Source organism: Stenella coeruleoalba (genome assembly GCF_951394435.1).
Source record: "Stenella coeruleoalba genome assembly, chromosome: 3".
Lineage (NCBI taxonomy): Eukaryota > Metazoa > Chordata > Mammalia > Artiodactyla > Delphinidae > Stenella > Stenella coeruleoalba.
Window position 1 is genome coordinate 77,773,798 of NC_137148.1, and position 27,395 is coordinate 77,801,192.

A 27,395-nucleotide genomic window follows, 5' to 3' on the forward strand; every position below is an offset into this window, starting at 1 on the left:
ACTGTAATCCTTGCTCCCTCTTCCTCCTGCCCTTTCCCTTTTGTAAGTTTCTAGGTGTCCATTGCTGCCCTCCCCTGATCCCCACACACTGGCTATGAGTGATTCTGGTCCTGGGCCCAAAACCACTGAGCTAAGGTGTTAATGCTCGGCCAGTCACATTGTGCAATAGCTTGGCATAACATTCGTTGTCTGGAATCATTATATACAATTTTAGTATAAAATAATTAAATATCTATGAATATTTAATTAAATATTAATTAAATGTGTATGAATATCCTGCATATTTTGCATATAGTTTCACTGATTAGAATTAGTGATCATTTTTTCCCCCAGCAATATTATAAAATTACATCATCTTCCATGTGATGGAATCTAATCTTGAGTTTTAAATCAATTAATTAGTTAATTATTAATTGTTTGGAATTTTAGCCACAAAGGATCCACATTGCTAAGAAACAATGTACCCCCTTGCTGAATATCTAGAGATTAACAAGGAAAGGCTAACTTCTTTTGGTTGTTGAGTTTGAGCCCTCCCTTGGTTTTGAGAATCTTTTTAATTATTGTGGTAATGGGTGCTGAATTATTCTCAATGTTCTTGTGATAGACCAGGATTCCTAGCCTAGCAAAAGAGAATTGTTTCCTTCTCCAGTCCTCTGACAATCATATTCTTGCACCTCTTCACATGTTTCCAAAGACTGAATGTGATGAACACTGATCTACATATTTGCAATTAAAATCTTGGCAAAATACCCCGATTGATTTCCAGTTGAACCAGTGATAAACCATATACCATATCTTTTCCGCTTGTGTATAACTTCTCCACCTTCTCCTACTGATCAATGAACTGAAGATTTGGTTACTATTCAAAATGGAAAGACAACCAATAGGAAACAAAAGACGTTCTAGCTAGTTCTGATAATCTGAAAATAATTCTGGAAAGCTGTAGGAGAGGGGTTAGGTCCAGCAGTATATATGTAGTTTGGAGAAGCTCTCCAGGATCTAGATAAATGAAAATAAGTGGAAAGAAGAAAAAGAAACCAACCATTTATTAATTTGTTAAACAACTACTATGCTAAGTGATTTACATAGGATTTCATGTAATCCTCTTAAGAGTTGCATATTTTGCAAATGGGTAAGTGGGTATTAGGACAATTTTTAAAATGAGAAGACTAAGGCCCAGAGAGATTAAATAACTTACCCTGGGTCACACAGATAGCAAGATTCTATTCGATTCTATTGCTCTTTTCAGTAGACCAGTCTTATAAAATCCTAGACTCAGTAGTTTATATCCAGGCAGTTTAAATAACCAAGAGAGGAATTTGTATCTAAATTCAAAAAGCACTATAAATTAATATTGTGCCCTCTATTATTATGCTCAATATCTTAATGCTGTTGAAATTCTCTCTGATGAATGAAATTTCCTGCTTCTGTGAAAGAGAGCGTTGTACACTGATTGGAATTAGCAAATAAGAGTTTTGTTGACAGAGTTTCTTTAGATGTCTTAATAAGCAGTAGAGAAGGGATGAATTAGACACCTTTGAATACGGTGAAATTTTTAAAAAGCAGGATTAAATTACATAGCAAAAAACTCCCTTATCATGTAGGAATACAGTTGCTTAGACGGAAGGATAAGCTGCACTGTTCATATTTTTACATCAAGTTCAAATGAAGCCTATTTTAAAATCAGTTCTCCTATTGAATTTTTATTTTAGGTGAAAGTGGGATGAAATGTGGTAGAAGATATTATGATTATTTCCACTTTACAGATGAGGAAACAGGCGCAGAGCAGTTAGGGAATTTGCTCAAGGTCATATAGCTGGTAGCAGAGCTGGAATTCAAACTCAAGTGGTCTGGCTCCACAGCCATTCTCCTAACTACGTAACATCACCTCTTTAACATTTGCAAAGATTAAGCTTGCTGTTAGTGTACATTTGTGAATTTGTTTTTCCTATGTGGTTTCCAGAACGACGTTTTATTGCACCCCACATTTTCATTTTGGTTATTCGGAAAGCATCTTGGAGAAGGGAACTTTGTAATAATTCCTGTCATTTAAGCCTTCTTATTAAGAGCATGCTTCACTGAGAAGCCAGCTGCAAGAACAGTCACGTGACAGGCTCATCTCTCAGCCGCCACACAATGGCTGTATGCCAGTATTTCCTCGTACGTGCCCTCTCAGTTGCGTTGAGACACTTTGAGTCTGTCATCCCTGTAGAGACGGAGGCTGGCAGTTGGTCTTATAACACAACGACCCATAAAACTTCTCATTTCTCTCACACTCTGTTAGGTCTGTGCCTAAGGAATGAATTTGAAAGCACTGTGGAAACCAAGCTGAAAGGCTCTGAGGCAACTGTTCAGCAGAGCTCAGAAGTTTTTATTCTTATACAATAATCATATCATCAGTAACCATGTATGCTTTAGATGAGCTCATAATCTTTTAGGATAAACAAACCATGCATTTCAATCCAAAAAAAAATTCTTAATGTAAAATAGTGTTGCCCTTTGTCTTTAAGATAAACAACATGCGTGTGTAACTTCTCAAAGCAGTCAGTGGTCACCACAGAAGTGCTCCACCATTCTGAGACTGAGGAGAACTTTTGAGGTTGTTGATATTTGTAAAATAATACAGATCACTTTTGTTTCCTGACTTACCATGTGCCAGGCCTTATAAACACACCCTCATTAAATCCTCACTACCATCTTATGAGGTAGGTGTCATCTTTATACCCATTTAACAAATAAAAAACACAGGTTTGGAAAGGTTAAGCAGCTTGCTTGAAGTTGCACAGCTAGAATGAGACCCCAGGTCCATGGGACTCCAGAGGCTAAACTCCTGTGTTTCCCATTTGAACATCTATCATTGGGTACATTATTTAATAAGCTTTACATATTTATAGCATATCATATTAGAGTTGCAGAACAACAGAGTTCGCAAGCCTGACAGTTTACAGATGAGGAAACTGTGTTCTAGAGAGGTTAAGGCTTAAGTTCAAAGAGCTTGTCATGGGCTGTCTTCCTCATTGTTCATTATATCGCTTCTAATCTGCTGAAACTGCGTGACTCACAGGCTTAAGAAGATCCTAGATGCACAAACCTTTATTAGGGGAGGGGCCACAAGAGGAAAGTAGGCTGTCTTTTCTGGGTCTAACTTCTCTGCTTTGTCCTGGGCAGCCAAATTCAGACATAGCTGGAATTATTTCATGCATCAAGAAAAGCAACCAGAATCCCTAGAGGCATGGACGCAAGTTAAAGAATAAATAAAAGCTTGCATTTCTACTCTTTGATGACTAATCCAGGCTGCGTGGCTTGCTCTCTTCCTTGCTTACAAAATAATCATCCCGGGGCAGAGAGGGGGAAAGGGGGAAAAGTGGAGTTCACAAAGCAATGAAAATGAAACAGTTGTTTTATAGTACTGGAAGTTCAGCTTCATGCGTTTTGTGGATTTTTTCTAAGCACTTGGGGTGGTCCTGTGTTAGACCTCATAATCAGGCACTCACAAGGTGTGGCCAAATGTTCTAAGGTCTCTCTGGCTCTTGGATTGCCATCACAGATCAACTGTGGCTACTGTCCCAGTTGCCAGGCAACATATGGATGTTTATTTTGAGGTCTGCCCACAGGGTTGCATCAGAAACCAAAGCTGCCCTGTGCTCTCCACTTCCCAGAGCAAGTAGAGCTCAGGCATTCTATTTTTATCGTAATATATTATTAAGATAATATATCTTAATATATTTTAATTATATTTAATTAAGATAATTAAATATATTTTAAAATATATTTTAATATATTTAAATCTTTAATGTAATATATTTAAATATATTTATTTTTATATTTTAAGATAGTTCATGAATGTATAGCATACTCAGTTGAGATAGAATCATACTCTGTTCCCCCAGGCAGTGTTCAGTTTGCCTCATTTTGCCATGTTCTACTTCATCCAACCGGTTGTACTCTGGTCTGATTATCTCTGGTACTTTCCCACCTCTAAGTCTTGCTCAATCTGTTCTGCTCACCTGGAATGACTACCCCATCTCGGGCTCCAACTCCATGTTTTGTAAAACTAAAATCTTTTATTTTACTTTTTGAAAGTAAGGGAGTCAACTTGTTACAGCAAAAAGTTCGTGGGCATTATCGTCAATGTCTGTGTTCAGATCCACGCTCTACAACTTCTTAACTGTGAGATCTTAGATAAGTTACCTAACTTCTCTGAGCCTCAGTTTTCTCATTTATAAAATGCAGATAATAATGATTAGGTCCTAGGATTTTATAAAGATATATTGAAATCAGATGCCCAAAGCCCCTGCCACAGTTCCTGGCATATGGAAGATTCTATAGTCCTCACCTACCTCCCCATCACACTGCAATTAATACTAAGTAAATTGTTCCCATCTCCCCTGTGAAGTTTTTCCTAGCCATCTTCAAACCCACACCTCAGAAATAGTCTCCCTCTTCTGATCTCTTATAACTTCATATTGTACTTAAGATCCTATCGCAATTGACCTGCTCTTATATTACATACATGCTGAGATGTAAGTTGGTGCCCTGATTAGATCTGCTGGCACAAAGCCATGTTCTCCCTGAAAGAGATGGCTCAACTTCATTCATAGATGACCCATTTCATCAGTATCACGTTTTCTGTTACGATTAAATACTATACTTTGTTAGGTGACTGAGTTGCAGTTCTCTTTAGAAGCACCATTATTATGTTAAATAATTAAAGGCATTGCAAGACAAGACGGTATGTCATGGTGTGACTGCGTGGCAAACAATAGAAAGAGCTAAACTTCTGAATATTCATCTCCTAAAGTGAATAATCCATCACCATAAACCTGTTCTCACTGGGTCCATGAATGGTGTTTGTAAAGAACGTCAGTGCTTTCTTTAGAAAGCCCCTCATTAGCCGTCTATTGTTTGTTCCAGGTGTCTTACAGGAAGCAGCTCAGGGATTTTTTTGTGTATATGCGTTTTTTTGCAGAGCTAGGATTTGTTTTTTGGTTTTTTGGTTTTTTTTGCAGTACGCGGGCCTCTCACTGTTGTGGCCTCTCCCATTGTGGAGCACAGGCTCCGGACGCGCAGGCTCAGTGGCCATGGCTCACAGGCCCAGCCGCTCCGCGGCACGTGGGATCTTCCCAGACAGGGGCACGAACCCGTGTCCCCTGAATCAGCAGGCCAACTCTCAACCACTGCACCACGAGGGAAGCCCTGTGTATATGTGTTTTTTTAAAGTTATACAACTACTGGGTAATGACAATAAAGATGTAAAAGACTAGATGTTTATGTTTTCCTAACCAGTTTTCTGACCTGTGCTTTGGACAAAATTTCTGATGATTGAATAAAACTCGTATAATGTTGCTTTTGAGCCATCAGATAATACTCATGTTTATTCATGTACAAATGTATACATTTATTTATTTAACACATACTTATTAAGCAACTACTGTGTGCGATGCTTGGGTACCTGCAGCAGCTGAGACAGGCATGGTCCCTGCCCTCATGGAGTTCAGGTTTGGGTCTGTCTGACAGATCCTGTGAAGAAAGAACTTTAAAAAAAACCCATGATTTCTTTTCTTTCATTTTTGGGATATGTTATTAAGGTAAGAATCTCATTATGGTTCAGAAGCAAATTATACATTTCTCTCTTGTGCATCTAGCAGAGCTAACTTTAAAAGTTAAAAATCAGTTAAGTTGATTTTGATTTGTCAGAACTTCTTAATTAAAAAATTTTTTTTAATATTTGTTTTGTGCTTTGCCCAGATTGCCCTAATATTTGGTATGTAATTGACTCTCGCAATAGCCCTGTGGGGTACATGGTATTTCCACATGGGAAGCCAGTTGCTCTTCAGGTTTAATCGACTTACCTGTGGACTCATCACCACTAAGAAGCTTTCAGGCTGAACCTTTCTTCTGAGTTATTAATTATATTCTTGATTCTAGCTTTTTTTTAAAAAAAGAACCAAGGTATTAAAACTATACTTCATTCTTTGTTTAAATGAAACTTCAGTTGACAATTAGAAAATGGAAACAAATATTGGAATCAACAGTGATTTTTGAGCTCCTCTCTGCTATTAAACACTGTGGTAGGCACTGTGGAGAATAGAAATGACCCCTGCCTCTTGATCAATTTACAGCTTCATTGATAAGACATGACATACACTTAGAAAAGACTCGGTAACCCTGAACAGCATATATGATTACGTGTTCAAGTGAGAAGTACAAACATATGAGAGTTGAGAAGGTAATATGAGCTAAAGCAGATACAGGTGTTGTATCTTGAGCTAAATCTTCAAGGGGAGGTTAGGAGCTGTCTGAGCAGGGAAGGGCTTCCTCAGCCGTGGGGATGACAAGAAAGGCTTCCTCAGCGGTGGATGGGAGCCTGATGGTGATGATAACACCGACCAGCATTTGTCCAGCACTTACCACTTGCCAAGTGCTGTTGTAATGGGTTCATGTACATCAACTTATCCTTAAAACAACCCTATAAGGTAAGAATTGTTACTATTCTCATTTTATAGATGAGGACACTGAGGCACAGAGAGGTTAAGTAACTTGCTCGAGGTTGCACATGAATTCAATGCTAGCTGGAATTCCACCAGTCTTGAGTCCAGAGCCGCCTCTCACTCTCTTAACCAGTGAGTTATGCTGCCCGATGAGGTTCTCCTGAGACAGGAAGGACAGCATCCTGGGAGGTGGGGAGACATGGTGTGGGGCATAGCAAGAGACGTAGTGGAATGAGGAGATTAGGTCAAATATGGAAAGTCAAAGGTTCAGGCAGAAGACATTGAACCTTATCTAGGACAGTGAGAAACCACTGAGAGTTTAGTATTTCATCAGAGTGGGAACATGGTATGCATTGATTTCAGGTAAATTAGGCAGCGATAGAAAGGAGTGGGAGCTAGAAGTGGGGGTGGGGATAGGGGTGGGAGAGAACAAGGCATGGAAACTATTAGAAAGGCCTTGATGTAATCCAGGTGTGAGAGATACCTGATTAGACCAGGGAAAGAAATTAAAAGGATGGAATGGTAATGAGGACTTGGAGGTAGACTCCAAGCAATTCAGCGGCAGATGAGTTTCCCTGAATTACGTCATTAGGCCCTTACAGCAACTCCAGAGGCAGGTGGTGTTACTCCCATTTTGCAAATGAGGTTGAAGGCTTCTGGGAGGATAATTAATGTGAACGAGTAAGTGCTGGAGTCGGCATTAGAGCCTGCATCTGACTTTCTTGGCTTCCTCCCTTTAAGGTAAAATAATGTTGTCTGGTAATAAAGTAGGGCTGCTGATAAAGTATGGAGAACTGTTCACATAGTAAATGATATTTAAAATCATGGGCGGAGGGTAGGGGGAGAAGAGGGACTTCCCTGGTGACGCAGTGGTTCAGAGTCCACCTGCCGATACAGGGGACACGGGTTCGTGCCCCGGTTCGGGAAGATCCCACATGCCGCGGAGCAACTAAGCCCGTGCACCACAACTACTGAAGCCGGCGCGCCTAGAGCCCCTGCTCCACAACAAGAGAAGCCACTGCAATGAGAAGCCTGCACATCGCAACAAAGAGTAGCCCCCACGCACAGCAATGAAGACTCAACGCAGCCAAAAGTAAATAAATAAATAAATATATTAAAAAAAAAAAAAAAGTCATGGGGAGAAATCAACTCTCCGAGGATGCAGTAATATAAGAGAGAAGGCAGAGGGTTTGTGACTAAATATTAAAGAAAGAGAAGAATGGAGCAAGTGGAAAAGGCTTCCAGAAGGAAACAGGTCAAAGGGCTGGGGATTGGACCTGGAGCTCCCTGCGTCACAGCAGCCCTGGGGAAGAGGATGGTCAGTGATTCAAAGTGAAACTGCGGATGGATTATCAGGTGGAAAAGGGCAGCACGTACGTGGGCTGGCATTCTCAGTAACCTCCGCAAACAAAGGCAGCTGGGGTGTGTGAAGGGTGACGTGCTGCCGGTGGGAGGCTGTGGGAACGCTGGCAGTGAGGGGTGGGGAGAGGAAGCAAGGTATGGGGTGAGCGGCAGCCGCTGACTCATCTGCTGGGTGTGCTCTGGGTGCACTTTCTGAACTGAACTGGGGCAAGGAGGGAGATCAAAGTGAGGCTGAGTGACTGGAGGGGAGGATTCCCATGAACCAGCTGACAGTGCCTGGAAAGAAGCTGTTTTTTGGGAGCCCAAGCAAGTGAAAAGACTCTAGGACATGGGAGACAGAGAGGTAAGGAGCCGAGGGAATGAGTTTTTCATCAGCCAGATTTAATGGCAGCAGAATGGATGAGTAAGCGCTCTAGGACCCCGCCCCTTCTGAAGAAGCCCTTGGGTCCAGCCAGGACCTGTGGGCGAGCTCACAACCCTCTCCGCTCACATCCAGCATCACAGGATCGTTGGCTTGGTCCTAAGTCTTGCTTCTCTTCTCGTGCAGCCTCACTAGGCATCCTGCAGAATCAAGGTAAAGCCTTGGATAGAAACCTGCCGTGAGTAAGAGTGGGGGTGAGCAGATTAGTGTACCCAACAGACAGCTCTTTTAAAGGGACCCCATGTGGTGGAGGAGAGACTTCATGCCGCAATTAGGTCATTACTTGCCTGTATATGGTACTGTAAGTGAGCGGGGATTGGCGAAGGCGGATGGATGCCCACTTAGGATTGCAGTGGTTCGGAAGTTACAGTGCCAGGGCTGGCGCTAGTGAGATACACCTGAAAGGAAGGGCATGTAGGATTCGGATATTTGGGGAAGAGAAGCATCCCAACCAGTGGCACTTATGTGAAAAAAACATAAAGGGGGAGGTGAGAGAGCTGTGCTCTGAGAAAGGGATGGGCTGGCTGCCTGGAGCAGATGTTCTGCGCTGGGAGATGCGGTGGGATTGGAGACTAGGGGTCTTTAAAGGCAAGAGAAAGGATTTCTGTGTGATACAGGGGGTAACAGGAGTCATCATCGCAGGCTCTACTATAGAGGGAGGCATGCGCGTGGGAGTGACACGTGCGAAGACTAGCGTAGCCAGAACAGGTGAGGGAGCTAAAAGGCTGTAGTATGGGAGACCTTTGCAAAATATATGTGAAAAAGGAAAGCAGTTTCCATTTTTCAGGGGTCTTAAAAGCATACCATCTCCCCCTCATATTTCTAATCATTTCCTGCAGTGAACTCCAAAATTCTTATTGTAGCAAGTAAACAAATTTAAAGAGGTTTTGTTGAATAAAGCCAGAACGTTAACATGCCATACTGGATAAGTACAGGATTAAATATTAATTTTTTCTAGGCTGCAATTACTTTCTTTGATCGATATTGCTTTGTTTTAATGAGATTTGACAACACAGTAAGATTACTTCAGGTGGGCCTACAACTGACTTAGAACCAAAACATTTCTTCGGTCACCTAGGATTTTCTTCATACCTGTTAGAGCACTTAAGTTGTAACTAAACCTGTTTGATGTCTGTTTATTGCGCTGGACTGTGAACTCTTTCAAGGCTGTGACAGTGACATTCATTGTGTATCCTCACCCCCAGGCTCATTGCTTTTTAAACAGCAATTGTTGAGTGGCTGGGTGGAAAATAATTATATTAAAGTACTTTTTCTCTGTTCTTTGTTACTCTGATTTGTGCCCTAATTAAAGATTATAAATGATTCATAATACTCTGGATGTCAAGAGATTTGCATGGGTCATTTAGGAGGGAGAGTATTGTTATGGCCGCACTTTAGTCTTATATACAGTCCTAATTCCATAGAGAGATTTTGGTATTTGAGCACTGATGTTGCTTTAAAACCGTCTATGCCTTGATATTAGGACCGGCTGAGTGGTCGGTCCTGCAGCAGAGAGTCACTGGTTTAAAAGTCAGGGAGCCTGGCTCAGCCCTGGCACAGACATCTCGGAGGGTCCTCCCCGCCTTCTGCCTGGGTGATGCCCCTGTATCCTTCAATCTCCACATTAACTGTCACTTCTTCAGCGTCACCTGTCCTGACTGTCCCCTGAATTAGATCTGGTTGCCTAGTCTGTGGGACATGGTACCCTGTGATTTTCCTTTATAGCACTTATCACAAGTAGTTAATAAAGTGGTTATTCTTTTTTTAAATTTATTTCATTGAAGTATAGTTGATTTACAAGGTTGTGTTAATTTCTGCTGTACAGTGAAGTGATTCAGTTATACATATGTATACACATTCTTTTTCATATTCTTTTCCATTATGGTTTATCACAGGATATTCAATATAGTTACCTGGGCTACACAGTAGGACCTTGTTGTTTATCCATCCTATATATAATAGTTTGCATCTGCTAATCTCCATCCCTCTCCCCCTTGGCAACCACAAATCTGTTCTCTATGTCTGTGAGTCTGTTTCCGTTTTGTAGATAATTTCATTTGTGTCATATTTTAGATTCCACATGTAAGTGATATCATATGGTATTTGTCTTTCTCTTTCTGAGTTACTTCACTTAGTATGGTAATCTCTAGGTCCATCCATGTTGCCGTAAATGGCATTATTTCATTCTTTTTTTATGGCTGGGAATATTGCATTGTGTTTGTGTGTGTGTATACATATATATATACATATACACCACATCTTCTTTATCCTTTGTTGATGGACATTTAGGTTTTTGTCATGTCTGGCTATTGTAAATGGTGCTGCTGTGAACATAGGGGTGCATGTGTCTTTTTGAATTATAGTTTTGTCCAGATATATGCCCAGGAGTGGGATTGAAGTGGTTAGTCTATTAATGTCATCTCTGACCAGACTGTAACTTTCACAAGGTCAGAGACAGGTCGGTCGGTTTCCCATCAGCTAACACAGTACTTGACACAAACTATGTTCTGGATAAATACTTACGGAGCCAGTGAACTGTGGTAATCTTTATGAGATACCATTTTCCTCATCTGTTTAAAACCTACATATTCAAAGTTTTTCTCTAAGGTTCTTCAAAGATTTATGGGTTAACTCTTCAAAATTCTTAAATTATAAGTTATTCACACCTATGATTAGAAAGTCAAACCATGTAGAAGATTTAAATTGAAAGTGTATATAATCCCCCAGTAAGGGTAACAAATAGTAAACTTTCCTTGTCTTTACAAATAAGATTGAACACACTACACTTAGCCAGAGTTGAACCAGCCCATAACAGGGTGGGATTATTTGCCTCCTTTCCAGCCCCCATGAAGTGGTTTTCCTATTTTAGTTTCAAAATGTTTAGTGCCTTAGTGACGGGATAAAACTTTCACGGAGGAATCTATGCTGAGAACAGGTGTGGCCAAGGCCTTCAGCTAAATTCCCATTACAGCCTGCTCCATGCTTACTTATAGGCATTCCATGGAGATCTGACTGTCCTTGGTGAGCCTTTGAAAGTCTTCTTTCTAGGATTTAAGGATCCCTTCCAGCTATTGCTTAATAAAGCAGTAAGGCAGATTGGAAAACCCAAGGCTATGTAATTTCAGGAATGTTTTAATAAACTTGGATGTTTAGAAAATGAATGTTCACCCGAAGATTTGCAGCTTAAAAAGAACCTTTGTGTGGAGTGTTTGTCTTGGGTGGTTTTAGATGGCTGAGGGAAATCACTGAAGGAGTGGGATGTAGCTAAGTGGAACTTCTTGAGTTTGAATGGACCTTTGTACAACCAATTCTACTTGTGGAAAGACAGAATTGTATAGATATGGGAATGTTAATCCCCACAAACTAAAAAAAAAATTCTCCAGGAAAAATGCATATTCACATATTTGTCCATTAATTTGATGAGGGAAATCTACTTTGGTACCTCTTCCAGTTCTTTATCCCAAAGAGAATGTGAGAGAGACAGCACATGCCTGCCACAGTGACAAGGTGTGTGTGTGTGTGTGTGTGTGTGTGTGTGTGTGTGTGTGTGTGTTTTAGGGTGGGGGGCTGCTTAAGGGTGCTCAGGAATAGTTAAGTTCATATGACTATGTTTGAAAAGTCAGTATACTAAAGCTTTGGGCTTTTATCTGTAAAATGTGGCAATTTAACTCTAAGCGCCAACATGCTCCACATTAAATGAGGTCGGTGGGGAAAGTGATCGTGTTCGTGGGCCATGGGTTATAGTGGGTTCACGCAGTCACCTTGAGTGTGGTGTGTCGAGGTAGGGGAGCTGGGGCACCAGCAGGGATGGGTCCACCCTGCCCGGGGACTGAGCTTCTGAAGTGGCTCAGGGCCAGGCATCAGGGGATGGGGCTCTGGGTGCTGCTGGCAGGGAGCAGCTGTTTACTGACAGCCAGTTACTTAAGAAGACAACTGGTGCCAGATGGAATCCCTGGGCTCTAAAACCTAATGGAACTCAAATGTTAAGGAGGTTTAAATGACCCTGAGTTGGAATTCACAAAGAATGTAATTGTGAGTTTAATATTAACCAGTGTAAGTTACTAGAGTATGTATTCCTCAATACCATGCAAGTGTCCACATCCACATCCCCCTGCTTGGGTGATTAGATTGCAGGGGCTGACTCCACATCCCTAGGAAAGGTGTTTCTTGAATACTTCAGTTACCATTCATCACCTTTGCCCTCCAGGGAGGAGCCTAGATGAGACAGATAATATAGCAATATCCCCTCTGCAACACGATCTCCCACCTTCTCTTCCTTACATGACGATTCTAATCTACCTGAGCCTATTTCCCAGAGCTATGCCTACTTGTCTATCTTACAATAGCCTAGGAATAATGCACTAGCAATTTAATGAACACCTATAATGCGCCAGGCATTTTACCCACATTATCGCAAATAATTACAACCCTGCAAAATAGACATTATAGGCCCCATTTTATATACTTGGAAAACTAAGACCCAAAGTCACAGAGCTAGTAATAGGCAAAGCTGGCATTTGAACAAAATTCTGTAAGTTTCAAAGTCCATGTTCTTTCTGAAAATAATACAAACAATAATTAGAATAATATTTACTGAGTACTTAAATACCAGGCAGTAATAAACTTAGAAGGTAGTTGTTACCTACGGAACAAAAATTGAGAAAGGGGAAACCAAGGATCAGAAAATTTAAGTAGCTTGCCCAAGGATTATTTAGTAAGTAGCACACTCCAAATGTGAACCCATTTGATCTGGTTACAAAGGCTTTTACCCACTGGGCAACACCACATACTGAACTTTTATGGGAGTGGTACTCTAGGTGAGGTAAAACCAAGGTAAAGAGTTAAGAGTAAGTATGGTTAAAAGGACCCGAAGGACAAAGAAGGTTGTAGGTTAACTATAATTAAACTTCTTATTTCTTTCCTTTCTAGGTGACAACTTCCTCTGCTTCAACCAGGAAGTCTTCCAGTATGAATCCCACAGAAACCAAGGTATGGAGAATCTTCAAGGGTCAACTTGAGTGAATGCCTTTCAGTTGATTATATGGTAAAGCAAAATGAATGTGGGCTGTTGACAGATGGGTTATGTGTCCTAGGAAACTTAGGCTATGGAAGTAAACGTTTTCTTCCTAATTAATGAGGGTCTTTGGAAACTCAGCTTTCCTTTCAGTATTTGCCTCAAACACCATCTATACACTTATACGTCATTTTAGAATATCTAGAAAAGAGCAGTCAGCAAGAGTTTTTTTGGTTCTAGACTTGAGTTTTTTAAATTGTAAGATAATTCCTCTAAATACATTTCTCTGGATCTAGAAAGGAATATAAATTCTTAATTTCTTGCTAAAATGGTTTTATTATCCTGGCCACTTAAAACTAAATCTAAGAATGAGAAAGGTTACACTAAGTGAACATAGAAAGAAGTGATACAGATACTGGTTATTTCAGATGCTTTCTGAAGTTTCTTTCTGAAATTTGACTCATGTGGGGTACCATCTTATTGATAAACCTTTGTCAAGTTCTTGGGATTTATTCTGATTATAATTTCTTGGAATTTCAGAAGAAAAAATACAAGCATGTCCTCCAGTGTGATTGCCACGTGGAGTAAGCCTAGTTCTGAAGAGCTGGCTGAGCTGCCTTAAACCCTCTCCCCTAATTACCATGACTCAAACCGTGTTTCTTGGGAATGTTTTGGGATGGAAGATTAAAGAGAGAGCATTCTCAAGATGCTCTCAACTAATTCTTATGAGCTAATATTCTTTAGTGCCTTTAAGAGTTACCCCAGCTCCATTATTATCAAATTTTGCTTGTTGAAAATTACCCACACACTTTTGCTTTCTATTTTCCTTGTAACTTTACTGTCCCAAGTAGGATCCTATGCCATAACTTAGTACTGGCACCATAATTTAGTGCCACTGAGGGATCCTATGGCCTCATCTTGAACTTTTCTTTAAAGGACATTGCAAATACCTTGAAACACACTGTCCAACTCTAAACTCTTATAAATGTCATTTAGCACTCATTTTAATTTTTAAATTTATTTTTAATTTAAAGTTATGTTTTTACTTAGTAATTTACATTTACATAAATTTACATAAATTTACATTTACATTAATTACATATATTTTCAAAATATATGTTAACTGATCTGTAATTAATCTATTAGCTGTCACTACTTATTTATACCAAGCTTAATCTTAAAAAATAAAAAAAATCTGACCTTAATCTTAAAATAATCTTAAGACTGTAGTAGAAATATTTACCCCCCCCAAAAAAAAATTCTCATTGAACCTAGAGTCCATGAAAGTTAAAGTAAGGAGAGAAAGGAAAGCCAGAAATATAGGATTTCTGTTTTATTATTTTGGTTTCATTTGACACAATGCCTGTTTATAATCCACCCCCGCTGACTCTCAGCTTGAGGACCAATGATTATTTCAAGTGTGCCCTGTTATCCAGAGTAAGTGTCAGCAATCACTTCAGCCATTGCTAAGCATGGATCATGAGAATTCCTGGCACTTCTACGGAACTGGATGAAGAGAAGAGAGAGAGAGGAAAGTAGGAGAGAGAAGGAGGGAGAGACAAAAATAAGATGCACATGATGAAGTGTCACCAGTGGCTGACTCAGGACCACTTTTTGCCTCAATTCTCTTTCCTTGGTGGATTTCAATCACACTATTCTCATTAATCATCTTATCTTCATGTGCTGCTTTTTAAATTTTTTTTTAAATTTTAATTTTAAGAAATGTTTATTTTATATTGGAGTGTAGTTGATTTACAACGTTGTATTAGTTTCAGGTGTACAGCAAAGTCATTCAGTTTTACATATACATGTATCTACTCTTTCTCAAATTCTTTTCCCGTTTAGGTTATTATAGAATATTGAGTAGAGTTCCCTGTGCTATACAGTAGATCCTTGTTGGCTGTCTATTTTAAACATACTAGTGTGTATATGTCAATCCCAAACTCCCAATTTATCTCTCACCCCAACCTTTCCCCTTTAATAAGTTTGTTTTCTAAGGCTGTGAGTCTGTTTTTGTTTTGTAAATAAGTTCATTTGTATCATTTTTTTTAGATTCTGCATGTAAGTGATATCATGTGATATTGTCTTTCTCTGTCTGACTTACTTCACTTAGTATGATAATCTCCAGGTCCATCCACATTGCCGCAAATGGCATTATTTCATTCTTTTTAATGGCTGAGTAATATTCCATTGTATATATGTACCCCATCTTCTTTATCCATTCATCTGTCCACAGACATTTAGGTTACTTCCATGTCTTGGCTATTGTAAACAGTGCTGCAATAAACACTGGGGTGCATGTATCCCTTTGAACCATTGTTTTCTCTGGATATATATGCTTAGGAGTGGGATAGCTAGATCATCTGGTAGCTCTATTTTTAGTTTCTTTTTTATTTTATTTTATTTTATTTATTTATTTATTTATTTTTGTGGTACACGGGCCTCTCACTGTTGTGGCCTCTCCTGTTGCGGAGCACAGGCTCTGGACACGCAGGCTCAGCGGCCTTGGCTCACAGGCCCAGCCGCTCTGCGGCATGTGGGATCTTCCTGAACCAGGGCACGAACCCGTGTCCCCTGCATCGGCAGGCGGACTCTCAACCACTGCGCCACCAGTGAAGCCCCTATTTTTAGTTTCTTAAGGAACCTCCATACTGTTCTCCATAGTGGTTGTACCAATTCACATTCCCACCAACAGTGTAGGAGGGTTCTCGTTTCTCCACACCCTCTCCAGCATTTATTGTTGGTAGACTTTTTGATGATGGCCATTCTGACTGGTGTGAAGTGATATCTCATTGTAGTTTTCATTTGCATTTCTCTAATAATTAGCAAGGTTGGGCATCTTTTGATGTCCCTCTTGGCCCATCTGTATGTCTTCTTTGGAGCAATGTCTATTTAGGTCTTCTGCCCATTTTTTGATTGGGTTGTTTTGTTTTTTTGATATTGAGTTGCATGAGCTGTCTGTAAATTTTGGAGATTAATCCCTTGTCGGTCACATCATTTGCAAACATTTTCTTGCATTCTGTAGGTTGCCTTTTCATTTTGTTTATGGTTTTCTTAGCTGTACAAAAGCTTTTAACTTTAATTAGGTCCCATTTGTTTATTTTTGTTTTTACTTCCATTACTCTAGGAGACGGGTCCAAAAAGGTATTGCTGTGATTTATGTCAAAGTGTGTTCTGCCTATGTTTTCCTCTGAGAGTTTTATAGTATCTGGCCTTACATTTGGGTCTTTAATCCATTCTGAGTTTATTTTTGTGTATGGTGTTAGAGAATTTTCTAATTTCATTCTCTTACATTTAGCTGTCTAGTTTTCCCAGCACCATTTATTGAAGAGACTGTCTTTTCTCCATGATAGTCTTGCCTCATTTGTTGTAGATTAATTGACTATAGGTGCATGGGTTTATTTCTGGGCTTTCTGTACTGTTCCATTGATCTATATTTCTGATTTTGTGCTGGTACCATACTGTTTTGATGACTGTAGCTTTGCAGTATAGTCTGAAGTCAGGGAGTCTGATTCCTCCAGTTCTGTTTTTCTTTCTCAAAATTGCTTTGGATATTCGGGGTCTTTTGTGTTTTCATACATATTTAAGAAATTTTTGTTCTAGTTCTGTGAAAAATGCCATTGGTAATTTGATAAGTTGCATTGAGTCTGTAGATTGCCTTGAGTAGTATAGTCATTCTGAAAATATTGCTTCTTCCAATCCAAGAACACGGTATATTTGTTTGTGTCATCTTTGATTTCTTTCATCAGCGTCCTATAGTTTCTGGAGTACAGGTCTTTTACATCCTTAGGTTTATTCCTAGGTATTTTATTCTTTTGATGTGATGGTAAATGGGATTCTTTGCTTAATTTCTTTTTCTGAATTTTTGTTGTTAGTGTATAGAAATGCAACAGATTTCTCTGTATTAATTTTGTATAATGCACTTTACCAGATTCATTGATTAGCTCTAGTAGTTTTCTGGTAGCATCTTTAGGATTTCCCAGGTATAGTATCATGTCATCTGCAAACAGTGACATTTTTACTTCTCCTTTTCCAGTTTGGATTCTATTTCTTTTTCTTATTGCCATGGCTAGGACTTCCAAAACTATGTTGAATAAAAGCAGTGAGACTGGACATCCTTATCTTGTTCCTGATCTTAGAGGAAATGCTTTCGGCTCTTCACTGTTGAGTATGTTGTTAGCTGTAGGTTTGCCATATATGGGCTTTATTATGTTGTGGTATGTTCCCTCTGTGCCCACTCTCTGGAGAGTTTTTATCATAAATGGGTGTTGAATTTTGTCAAAAGCTTTTTCTGCATCTATTGAGATGATCATATGGTTTTTATTCTTCAATTTGTTGACGTAGTGTATCACACTGATTGACTTGCAGATATTGAAAAATTCTTGCATCCCTGGGATAAACCTCAATTGATTGTGGTAGATGATCCTTTTAATGTATTGTTGGATTCAGTTTGCTAGTATTTTGTTGAGGATTTTTGTGTTCATCACTGATACTGGCCTATAATTTTCTTTTTTGGTGGTTCTTTGTCTGGTTTTGGTATCAAGTTGATGGTGGCCTCATAGAATGAGTTTGGGAGTGTTCCTTCCTCTGCGATTTTTTGGAATAGTTTCAGAAGGTAGGTGTTAACTCTTCACTAAGTGATAGAACTTGCCTGTGAAGCCATCTGGTCCTGGACTTTTATTTGTTGGGAGTTTTTTAGTCACAGTTTCAATTTCAGTACTTGTGATTGGTCTGTTCATATTTTCTATTTCTTCCTGGTTCAGTCTTGGGAGATTGTACTTCTCTAAGAATTTGTCCATTTCTTCTAGGTTTTCCATTTTATTGGCATATAGTTGCTTGTAGTAGTCTCTTATGATCCTTTGTATTTCTGTGGTGTCCATTGTAACTTCTTTCTCATTTCTAGTTTTACTGATTTGAGCCCTCTCCCTTTTTTTCTTGCTGAGTCTGGCTAAAGGTTTATCCATTTTGTTTATCTTTTCAAAGTACCAGCTTTCAGTTTCATTGATCTTTTCTATGGTTTTCTTTGTCTCTATTCCATTTATTTCTGCACTGATCTTTATAATTTGTTTCCTTCTACTGACTTTGGGTTTTGTTTGTTCTTCTTTCTCTAGTTGCTTTAGGTGTAAGGTTAGATTATTTATTTGAGATGTTTCTTCTTTCCTGAGGTAAGGTTGTATCTTCCCTCTTAGAACTGCTTTTACTGCATCCCACAGGTTTTGAATCATCATGCTTTCACTTTCATTTGTCTGTAGATATTTTTTCATTTCCTCTTTTATTTCTTCAGTGATCCATTAGTTGTTTAGTAGCATACTGTTTATTGTTTAGCCTTCACATCTTTTTTCTTTTTTACAGTTTCTTTCTTGTAGTTGATTTCTAATCTCATAGAGTTGTGGTTGGAAAAGATGCTTGATATGATTTCACTTTTCTTAAATTTACTGAGACTGGCTTTGTGGCGTAGGATATTATCAATCCTGGAGAATGTTCTGTGGGCACTTGAGAAGAAAATGTATTCTGTTGCTTTTGATTGAATACTCTGTAAATATAAATGAAGTCCATCTGGTCTGATGTGTCATTTAAGACCTTTGTTTCCATACTGATTTTCTGTCTGGATGATCTGTCCATTGATGAAAGTGGGGTGTTAAAGTCCCCCATTATTATTGTGTTACTGTCAATTTCTCCTTTTATGGCTGTTAGCATTTGCCTTATATATTGGGGTGCTCCCACGTTGGGTGCATATTATATTTACAGTTGTTATATTATCTTGTGGATTGATCCCTTGATCATTACATAGTGTCCTTCTTTGTCTCTTGTAACAGTCTTTATTTTAAAGTCTATTTTGTCTGATATGAGTATTGCCACTCCAGCCTTCTTTCAATTTCCATTCCCTCACTTTTGGTCTGTATGTGTCCCTAGATCTGAAGTGGGTCTCTTGTAGACAGCATATATAAGGGTCTTGTTTTCTATGTCTTTTGGTTGGAGAATTTAATCCATTTACATTAGAGGTAACTAGATGTATATTCTTACTGTCATTTTATTGTTTTGAATTTGTTTTTGTGGGTCTTTTTTCTCCCCTTCCTCTAGTTCATTATTAAACATTTCTTGTGTCTTCTCGATCTGTGCCTCCATTCTTTTTCTGAGATCTTGGATCATCTTTACTGTCATTACTCTGAATTCTGTTTCAGGTAGATTGCCTATCTCCACTTCCCTTAGTTGTTCTTCTGGGGTTTTACCTTGTTCCTTTGTCTGGGACATATTTCTCTGCCATCTCATTTTGTCTGACTTTCTGTGATCGCAGTATCTGTTTTGTAGGCTGCAGGGTTGTAGTTCTTCTTGCTTCTGCTGTCTGCACCCTGGTGGATGAGGCTGTCTAAGGGGCTCGTGCAGGCTTCCTAGTGGGAGAGCCTGGTTCTTGCCCACTGATGGGTGGAACTGGGTCTTGTCCCTCTGGTGGTGGGCAGGGCTGTGTCAGGGGGTGTGTTTAGCTGTGGGCTTAGGAAGACTTTAAGTAGCCTGTCTGCTGGTGGGTGAGGCTGTGTTCCTGCTTTGTTGGTTGTTTGATCTGAGGCATCCCAGCACTGGAGCCTACAGGCTGTTGGGTAGGGCCAGGTCTTGGTGAGAAAATGGCAGCCTCCGGGAGGGCTCATACCAATGAGTACTCCCCAGAGCTACCGCCACCAATGTCTTTGTCCCCAGAGTGAGCCACAGCTACCCCCTGCTTCCGCAGGAGACCATCCAATACCAGCAGGTAAGTCTGGCCCAGACTCCTGTGAGGTCACTGCTTCTTTCCCTGGGTCCTGGTACACATAGGACCTTGTGTGTGCCTTCCAAGATTGGAGTTACTGTTTCCCCAGTCCTGTGGAATTCCTGTGATCAAACCCCACTGGCCTTCAAAGCCAGACGCACTAGGGGCTCCTCCTCCCAAAGCCAGACCCCCAGGCTGCAGAGCCTGACATGGGGCTCAGAACTTTCACCCTTATGGGAGAACCTCTGCAATATACTTATTTTCCAGTCTGTGGGTCACCCATCCAGCAGGTATGGGATTTGATTTTATTATGATTGCGCCCCTCCCACCATCTCATTGTGACTTCCTCTTTGTCTTTGGATGTAGGATATCTTTTTTGGTAGGTTCCAGTGTTTGTTTCTTTGTTTGTTTTTGTTGATGGTTGTTCAGCAGTTAGTTGTGATTTTAGTGTTTTCATGAGGAGAGGAAAGCTCACGTCCTTCTACTCTGCCATCTTGTCTCCACCTCCCTTCATGTACCTCTTTTTTTCTTTTTTTTTTAACATCTTTATTGGAGTATAATTGCTTTACAATGGTGTGTTAGTTTCTGCTTTATAAAAAAGTGAATCAGTTATACATATACATATGTCCCCATATCTCTTTCCTCTTGCATATCCCTCCCTCCCACCCTCCCTATCCCACCCCACTAGGTGGTCACAAAGCACCAAGCTGATCTCCCTGTGCTATGCTGTTGCTTCCCACTAGCTATCTATTTTACATTCGGTAGTGTATATATGTCCATGCTACTCTCGCACTTTGTCCCAGCTTACCCTTCCCCCTCCCCATATCCTCAAGTCCATCCTCTAGTAGGTCTGTGTCTTTATTCCCATCTTGCCCCTAGGTTCTTCATGACCAATTTTTTTTTTTTTTTAGATTCCATATATAATGTGTTAGCATACGGTATTTGTTTTTCTCTTTCTCTGACTTACTTCACTCTGTATGACAGACTCTAGGTCCATCCACCTCACTACAAATAACTCAATTTCGTTTCTTTTTATGGCTGAGTAATATTCCATTGTATATATGTGCCACATCTTCTTTATCCATTCATCTGTTGATGGACGCTTAGGTTACTTCCATGTCCTGGCTATTGTCAATAGTGCTGCAACAAACATTTTGGTACATGACTCTTTTTGAATTATGGTTTTCTCAGGGTATATGCCCAGTAGTGAGATTGCTGGGTCGTATGGTAGTTCTGTTTGTAGTTTTTTAAGGAACCTCCATACTGTTCTCCATAGTGGCTGTATCAATTTATGTTCCCACAAACAGTGCAAGAGGGCACCCTTTTCTCCACACCCTCTCCAGCATTTATTGTTTGTAGATTTTTGGATGATGGCCATTCTGACCAGTGTGAGATGATATCTCATTGTAGTTTTGATTTGCATTTCCCTAATGATTAATGACATTGAGCATTCTTTCATGTGTTTGTTGGCAATCTGTATATCTTCTTTGGAGAAATGTCTATTTAGGTCTTCTGCCCATTTTTGGATTGGATTGTTTGTTTTTTTGATATTGAGCTGCCTGAGCTGCTTATAAATTTTGGAGATTAATCCTTTGTCAGTTGCTTCATTTGCAAATATTTTCTCCCATTCTAAGGGTTGTCTTTTCATCTTGTTTGTGGTTTCTGTTGCTGTGCAAAAGCTTTTAAGTTTCATTAGGTCCCATTTGTTTATTTTTGTTTTTATTTTCATTTCTCTAGGAGATGGGTCAAAAGGGATCTTGCTGTGATTTATGTCATAGTCTATTTTTTTTAAAGGGGTGACACAAGGGGTGTGCGTGATGCAACTGTTCTTTGTTTTTTATTTTATTTATTTTATTTATTTACTTTTGGCTGCATTGGTTCTTCGTTGCTGCGCGCGGGCTTTCTCTAGTTGCAGCGAGCAGGGGCTGCTCTTCATTGCGGTGTGTGGGCTTCTCATTGTGGTCGGAAAAGATACTTGATACGATTTCAATTTTCTTAAATTTACCAAGGTTTGATCTGTGACCCAAGATATGATCTATCTTGGAGAATGTTCCATGAGCATTTGAGAAGAATGTGTATTCTGTTGTTTTTGGATGGAATGTCCTATAAATATCAATTTAGTCCATCTTGTTTAATGTATCATTTAAAGCTTGTGTTTCCTTATTTATTTTCATTTTGGATGATCTGTCCATTGGTGAAAGTGGGGTGTTAAAGTCCCCTACTATGGTTGTGTTACTGGCGATTTCCCCTTTTATGGCTGTTAGTATTTGCCTTATGTATTGAGGTGCTCCTATGTTGGGTGCATAAATATTTACAATTGTTCTATCTTCTTCTTGGATCGATCCCTTGATCATTATGATTTCCATTTGCATGGAATATCTTTTTCCATCCCCTCACTTTCAGTCTGTATGTGTCTCTAGGTCTGAAGTGGGTCTCTTGTAGACAGCATATATATGGGTCTTGTTTTTGTATCCATTCAGCCAGTCTGTGTCTTTTGGTTGGAGCATTTAATCCATTTACATTTAAGGTAATTATCGATATGTATGTTCCTATTCCCATTTTCTTAATTCTTTTGGGTTTGTTATTGTAGGTCTTTTCTTTCTCTTGTGTTTCTTGCCTAGAGAAGATCCTTTAGCATTTGTTGTAAAGCTGGTTTGGTGGTGCTGAACTCTCTCAGCTTTTGCTTGTCTGTAAAGGGTTTAATTTCTCCATCAAATCTAAATGAGATCCTTGCTGGGTAGAGTAATCTTGCTTATAGGTTTTTCTCCTTCATCACTTTACATATGTCCTGCCAGTCCCTTCTGGCTTGCAGAGTTTCTGCTGAAAGATCAGCTGTTAACCTTATGGGGATTCCCTTGTGTGTTATTTGTTGTTTTTCCCTTGCTGCTTTTAATATGTTTTCTTTGTATTTAATTATGGACAGTTTGATTAATATGTGTCTTGGCGTGTTTCTCCTTGGATTTATCCTGTATGGGACTCTCTGTGCTTCCTGGACTTGATTAACTATTTCCTTTCCCATATTAGGGAAGTTTTCAACTATAATCTCTTCATATATTTTCTCAGTCCCTTTCTTTTTCTCTTCTTCTGGGACCCCTATAATTTGAATGTTGGTGCATTTAATGTTGTCCCAGAGGTCTCTGAGACTGTCTTCAATTCTTCTCATTCTTTTGTCTTTCTTCTGCTCTGCAGTAGTTATTTCCCCTATTTTATCTTCCAGGTCACTTATCCGTTCTTCTGCCTCAGTTATTCTGCTCTTGATCCCATCTAGAGAATTTTTAATTTCATTTATTGTGTTGTTCATCACTGTTTGTTTGCTCTTTAGTTCTTCTAGGTCCTTGTTAAACATTTCTTGTACTTCCTCCATTCTATTTCCAAGATTTTGGATCATCTTTACTATCATTATTGTGAATTGTTTTTCATGTAGACTGCCTATTTCCTCTTCATTCGTTAGGTCTGGTGGGTTTTTGCCTTGCTCCTTCATCTGCTGTGAGTTTCTCTGTCTTCTCATTTTGCTTAACTTAGTGTGTTTGGGGTCTCCTTTTCGCAGGCCGCAGGTTCGTAGTTCCCGTTGTTTTTGGTGTCTCTCCCCAGTGGCTAAGGTTGGTTCAGTGGGCTGTGTAGACTTCCTGGTGGAGGGGACTAGTGCCTGTGTTCTGGTGGATGAGGCTGGATCTTGTTTTTCTGGTGGGCAGGTCCACGTCTGATGGTGTGTTTTGGGGTGTTTGTGGCCTTATTATGATTTTAGGCAGCCTCTCTGCTAATGGATGTGGTTGTGTTGCTGTCTTGCTGGTTGTTTGGTGTAGGGTGTCCAGCACTGTAGCTTGCTGTTCGTTGAGTGGAGCTCAGTGTTGGCGTTGAGATGGAGATCTCTGGGAGATATTTGTCGTTTCATATTATGTGGAGCTGGTAGGTCTCTTGTGGACCAGTGTCCTGAAGTTGGCTCTCCCACCTCAGAGGCACAGCCCTGACGCCTGGCTGGAGCACCAAGAGCCTGTCATCCACACAGCTCAGAATAAAAGGGAGAAAAAAGAGAAAGAGAGAAAGAAGAAAATAAAATAAAATAAAGTAAAATAAATAGTTATTAAAATGAAAAATAAAATTTTTTTAAATAATTATTTTTTAAGTAATTAAAAAAAGAAAAGAAGAGATCAACCAAACCAAAAAACAAATCTACCAATGATAATAGGTGCTAAAAACTATACTAAAAAACAAAACAAAACAAAAAATGGACAGTCAGAACCCTAGGACAAATGGTAAAAACAAAGCTATACTGACAAAATAACACACAGAAGCATACACATACACACTCACAAAATGAGAAAAAGGGAAAAAAATGTATAGATCGTTGCTCCCAAAGTCCACCTCCTCAATTTGGGATGATTTGTTGTGTATTCGGTATTCCACAGATGCAGGGTACATCAAGTTGATTGTGGAGATTTAATCCACTGCTCCCTGAGGCTGCTGGGAGAGATTTCCCGTTTTCTTCTTTGTTCGCACAGCTCCTGGGGTTCAGCTTTGGATTTGGTCCCGCCTCTGCATGTAGGTCGCCGGGGGGGCGTATGTTCTTCGCTCAGGATGGGGTTAAAGGAGCAGCTGATGTGGGGGCTCTGGCTCACTCAGGCCGGGGGGAGGGAGGAGTACAGAGTGCGGGGTGAGCCTGCAGCGGCAGAGGCCAGCATGACGTTGCACCAGCCTGAGGCGTGCCGTGTGTTCTCTGCGCCTTGTGTTCTCCGCGCCGTGTGTTCTCCGGGGGAAGTTGTCCCTGGATCATGGGACCCTGGCAGTGGCGGGCTGCACAGGCTCCCGGGAGGAGAGGTGTGGAGAGTGACCTGTGCTCGCACACAGGCTTCTTGGTGGCGGCAGCAGCAGCCTTAGCGTCCCATACCCGTCTCTGGGTCTGCGCTGAAAGCCGCGGCTCGCGCCTGTCTCTGGAGCTCCTTTAACTGGTGCTCTTAATCCCCTCTCCTCGCGCACCAGGAAACAAAGAGGCAAGAAAAAGTCTCTTGCGTCTTTGGCAGCTCCAGACCTTTTCTCAGACTCCCTCCCGGCTAGCTGTGGCACACTAGCCCCCTTCAGGCTGTGTTCATGCTGCCAGCCCCAGTCCTCTCCCTGCAATCCAACCTCTGAAGCCTGAGCCTCAGCTCCCAGCCCCCGCCCGTGCCGGCAGTGAGCAGACAAGCCTCTCAGTCTGGTGAGTGCTGGTCGGCACCGATCCTCTGTGCGGAAATCTCTGCTTTGCCCTCCGCACCCCTGTTGCTATGCTCTCCTCCGTGGCTCCGAAGTTTCCCCCCCTCTGCCACCCGCAGTCTCCGCCCGCGAAGGGGCTTCCTAGTGTGTGGAAACCTTTCCTCCTTCACTGCTCCCTCCCACTGGTGCGGGTCCCGTCCCTATTCTTTTGTCTCTGTTTTTTCTTTTTTCTTTTGTCCTACCCAGGCACATGGGGAGTTTATTGCCTTTTGTGAGGTCTGAGGTCTTCTGCCAGCGTTCAGTGGGTGTTCTGTAGGAGTTGTTCCACATGTAGATGTATTTCTGATGTATTTGTGGGGAGGAAGGTCATCTCCACGTCTTACTCTTCCGCCATCATGAAGCTCCTCTCCCCTTCATGTACTTCTCATGTTTGTTTCATAACATTTATATCAGCCTCCTCTTGGAGATTTCTGTGAACTTTATGAGCATATTTCTCTAAATATTTTGAGCTTTTTGAGAAAAGATGTTAATTCAAATAAAGCCTATATCAAATCCTTGTCATGTTCTACAGCTTTGAAATGAAAGTCAGTCTAGCTCTGGAGGTAATACGTCTAGATCTATGTTCTCTCTCTCTTATCCCTCACACTAGAATTGGTAGTCACACTGCTGTGTGTAAGATGAAAGGTCAGATCATTGTTAATCAGGTTGAGATCTCTGAGAGGCTTTGTAGAGTGGACACTGGAGCCAGACGGCTTGGCTTCTATTCCTGGTTCTATGCTGCCTGTGATGCTGGAAAATTCCTCTTGGTTTTCATTTCCTTTTTTAATTTAATTTTTATTTTATATTAGATTATAGTTGATGTACAATGTTGTGTTAGTAGTTTCAGGCATACAGCAAAGAGATTCAGTTATATATATACAGATATCCATTCCTTTTCAGATTCTTTTCTCATATAGGTGATTATAGACTATTCAGTAGAATTCCCTGTGCTATACAGTAGGTCCTTGTTGATTATCTGTTTTATATATAGTAGTATGTGTACGTTAATGCCAAACTCCTAATTTATCCCTCCCCACAGCTTTCCCCTTTGGTAACCATAAGTTTGTTTTAGAAGTCTGTGAGTCCTTATCTGTACAATTTGGAGGAGGATGATAATAGTACCTTTCTCACAAGACTGTGTAAGGAAACAGAGATAAGGCTATTGAACAGTGCCTGTCCCACAGCAGGTGCCCAGTAGGAGCTGGCTGGCACTGGAGAGACAATGCAGTGCAGTGCAGTGATTGAGAACACATAACCCCAGCTCCACCATGGGTGTCCTTGGGAAGTTATTTAACTTCCATGTGCCTCAGTTTTCATCCATGAAATGGGAATGATGATGATGATGGTGATGATAATAATGATACTCATTATACCTGTCTCAAAGGATTATTATGAGGACTAAGGGTAGGACTAAGAGAGTTTCAAACAGTCCCTTGTACTGAGAGGCTATAATAAGCATTAGTTATTATTGTCATCAGTATTATGTTCATCAGCCTCACCACCACCAAAAATAAATTTAGGAGATGTGTCAGTGATTACTGATTAAAATGTATATTTCATTAGAAGCTGCTTGCGCCTGTGAGTATACATTCTTAATTGTATTGTAGAGTTCTTCCATGCAAAATATTGCCAAAATGCCAAATTACAAATTAGAAGCTATTAATAGACTCAAACCTTTAAAATACCAGCTGGCTTATTTTCCTTGTTAATCATTTAATAAATTTCATTTGCATAAACTCATAAAAAAAGCAGAGTAGCATGTACAGAAACTCATTAACAAGGATCCAGTTTGAAAGGATCCAAAATTTTAAATTTTAAAAGCATTTCTTTGTTCCTGAACTTTGTTTCCTTTCCAAAACAATAAGTGTGTTGGCATAACAAGGGTCTATTATGTGAGGAACACATGTGCCTTCATTACTGAAGCACAAGACATGATAAATTAAGAGGATATTTGGCATCAGTCTCTTCAGATGATAGAATAAAAAATAGGAGTTTGTGGGCTTCCCTGGTGGCGCGGTGGTTGAGAGTCTGCCTGCCGGTGCAGGGGACGCGGGTTCGTGCCCCGGTCCGGGAGGACCCCACATGCCGCGGAGCGGCTGCGCCCGTGAGCCATGGCCGCTGAGCCTGCGTGTCCGGAGC

At 40.4% G+C, this 27,395-nt stretch overlaps 1 protein-coding gene across 5 annotated transcripts in view; it reads left to right on the forward strand.

Moving 5' to 3' along the window:
* The window catches only part of CAST (calpastatin), a 129,437-nt gene that overhangs the window by 51,822 nt on the left and 50,220 nt on the right, over positions 1-27,395 (forward strand). For all 5 annotated transcript variants that reach the window (XM_079917665.1, XM_079917667.1, XM_079917663.1 and 2 more), the window contains one exon: positions 13,204-13,263. In XM_079917665.1, coding sequence (XP_079773791.1) covers positions 13,243-13,263 — 21 coding nt within the window. In that variant the 5' untranslated portion in view covers positions 13,204-13,242. The remainder of the gene's footprint in view (positions 1-13,203; positions 13,264-27,395) is intronic.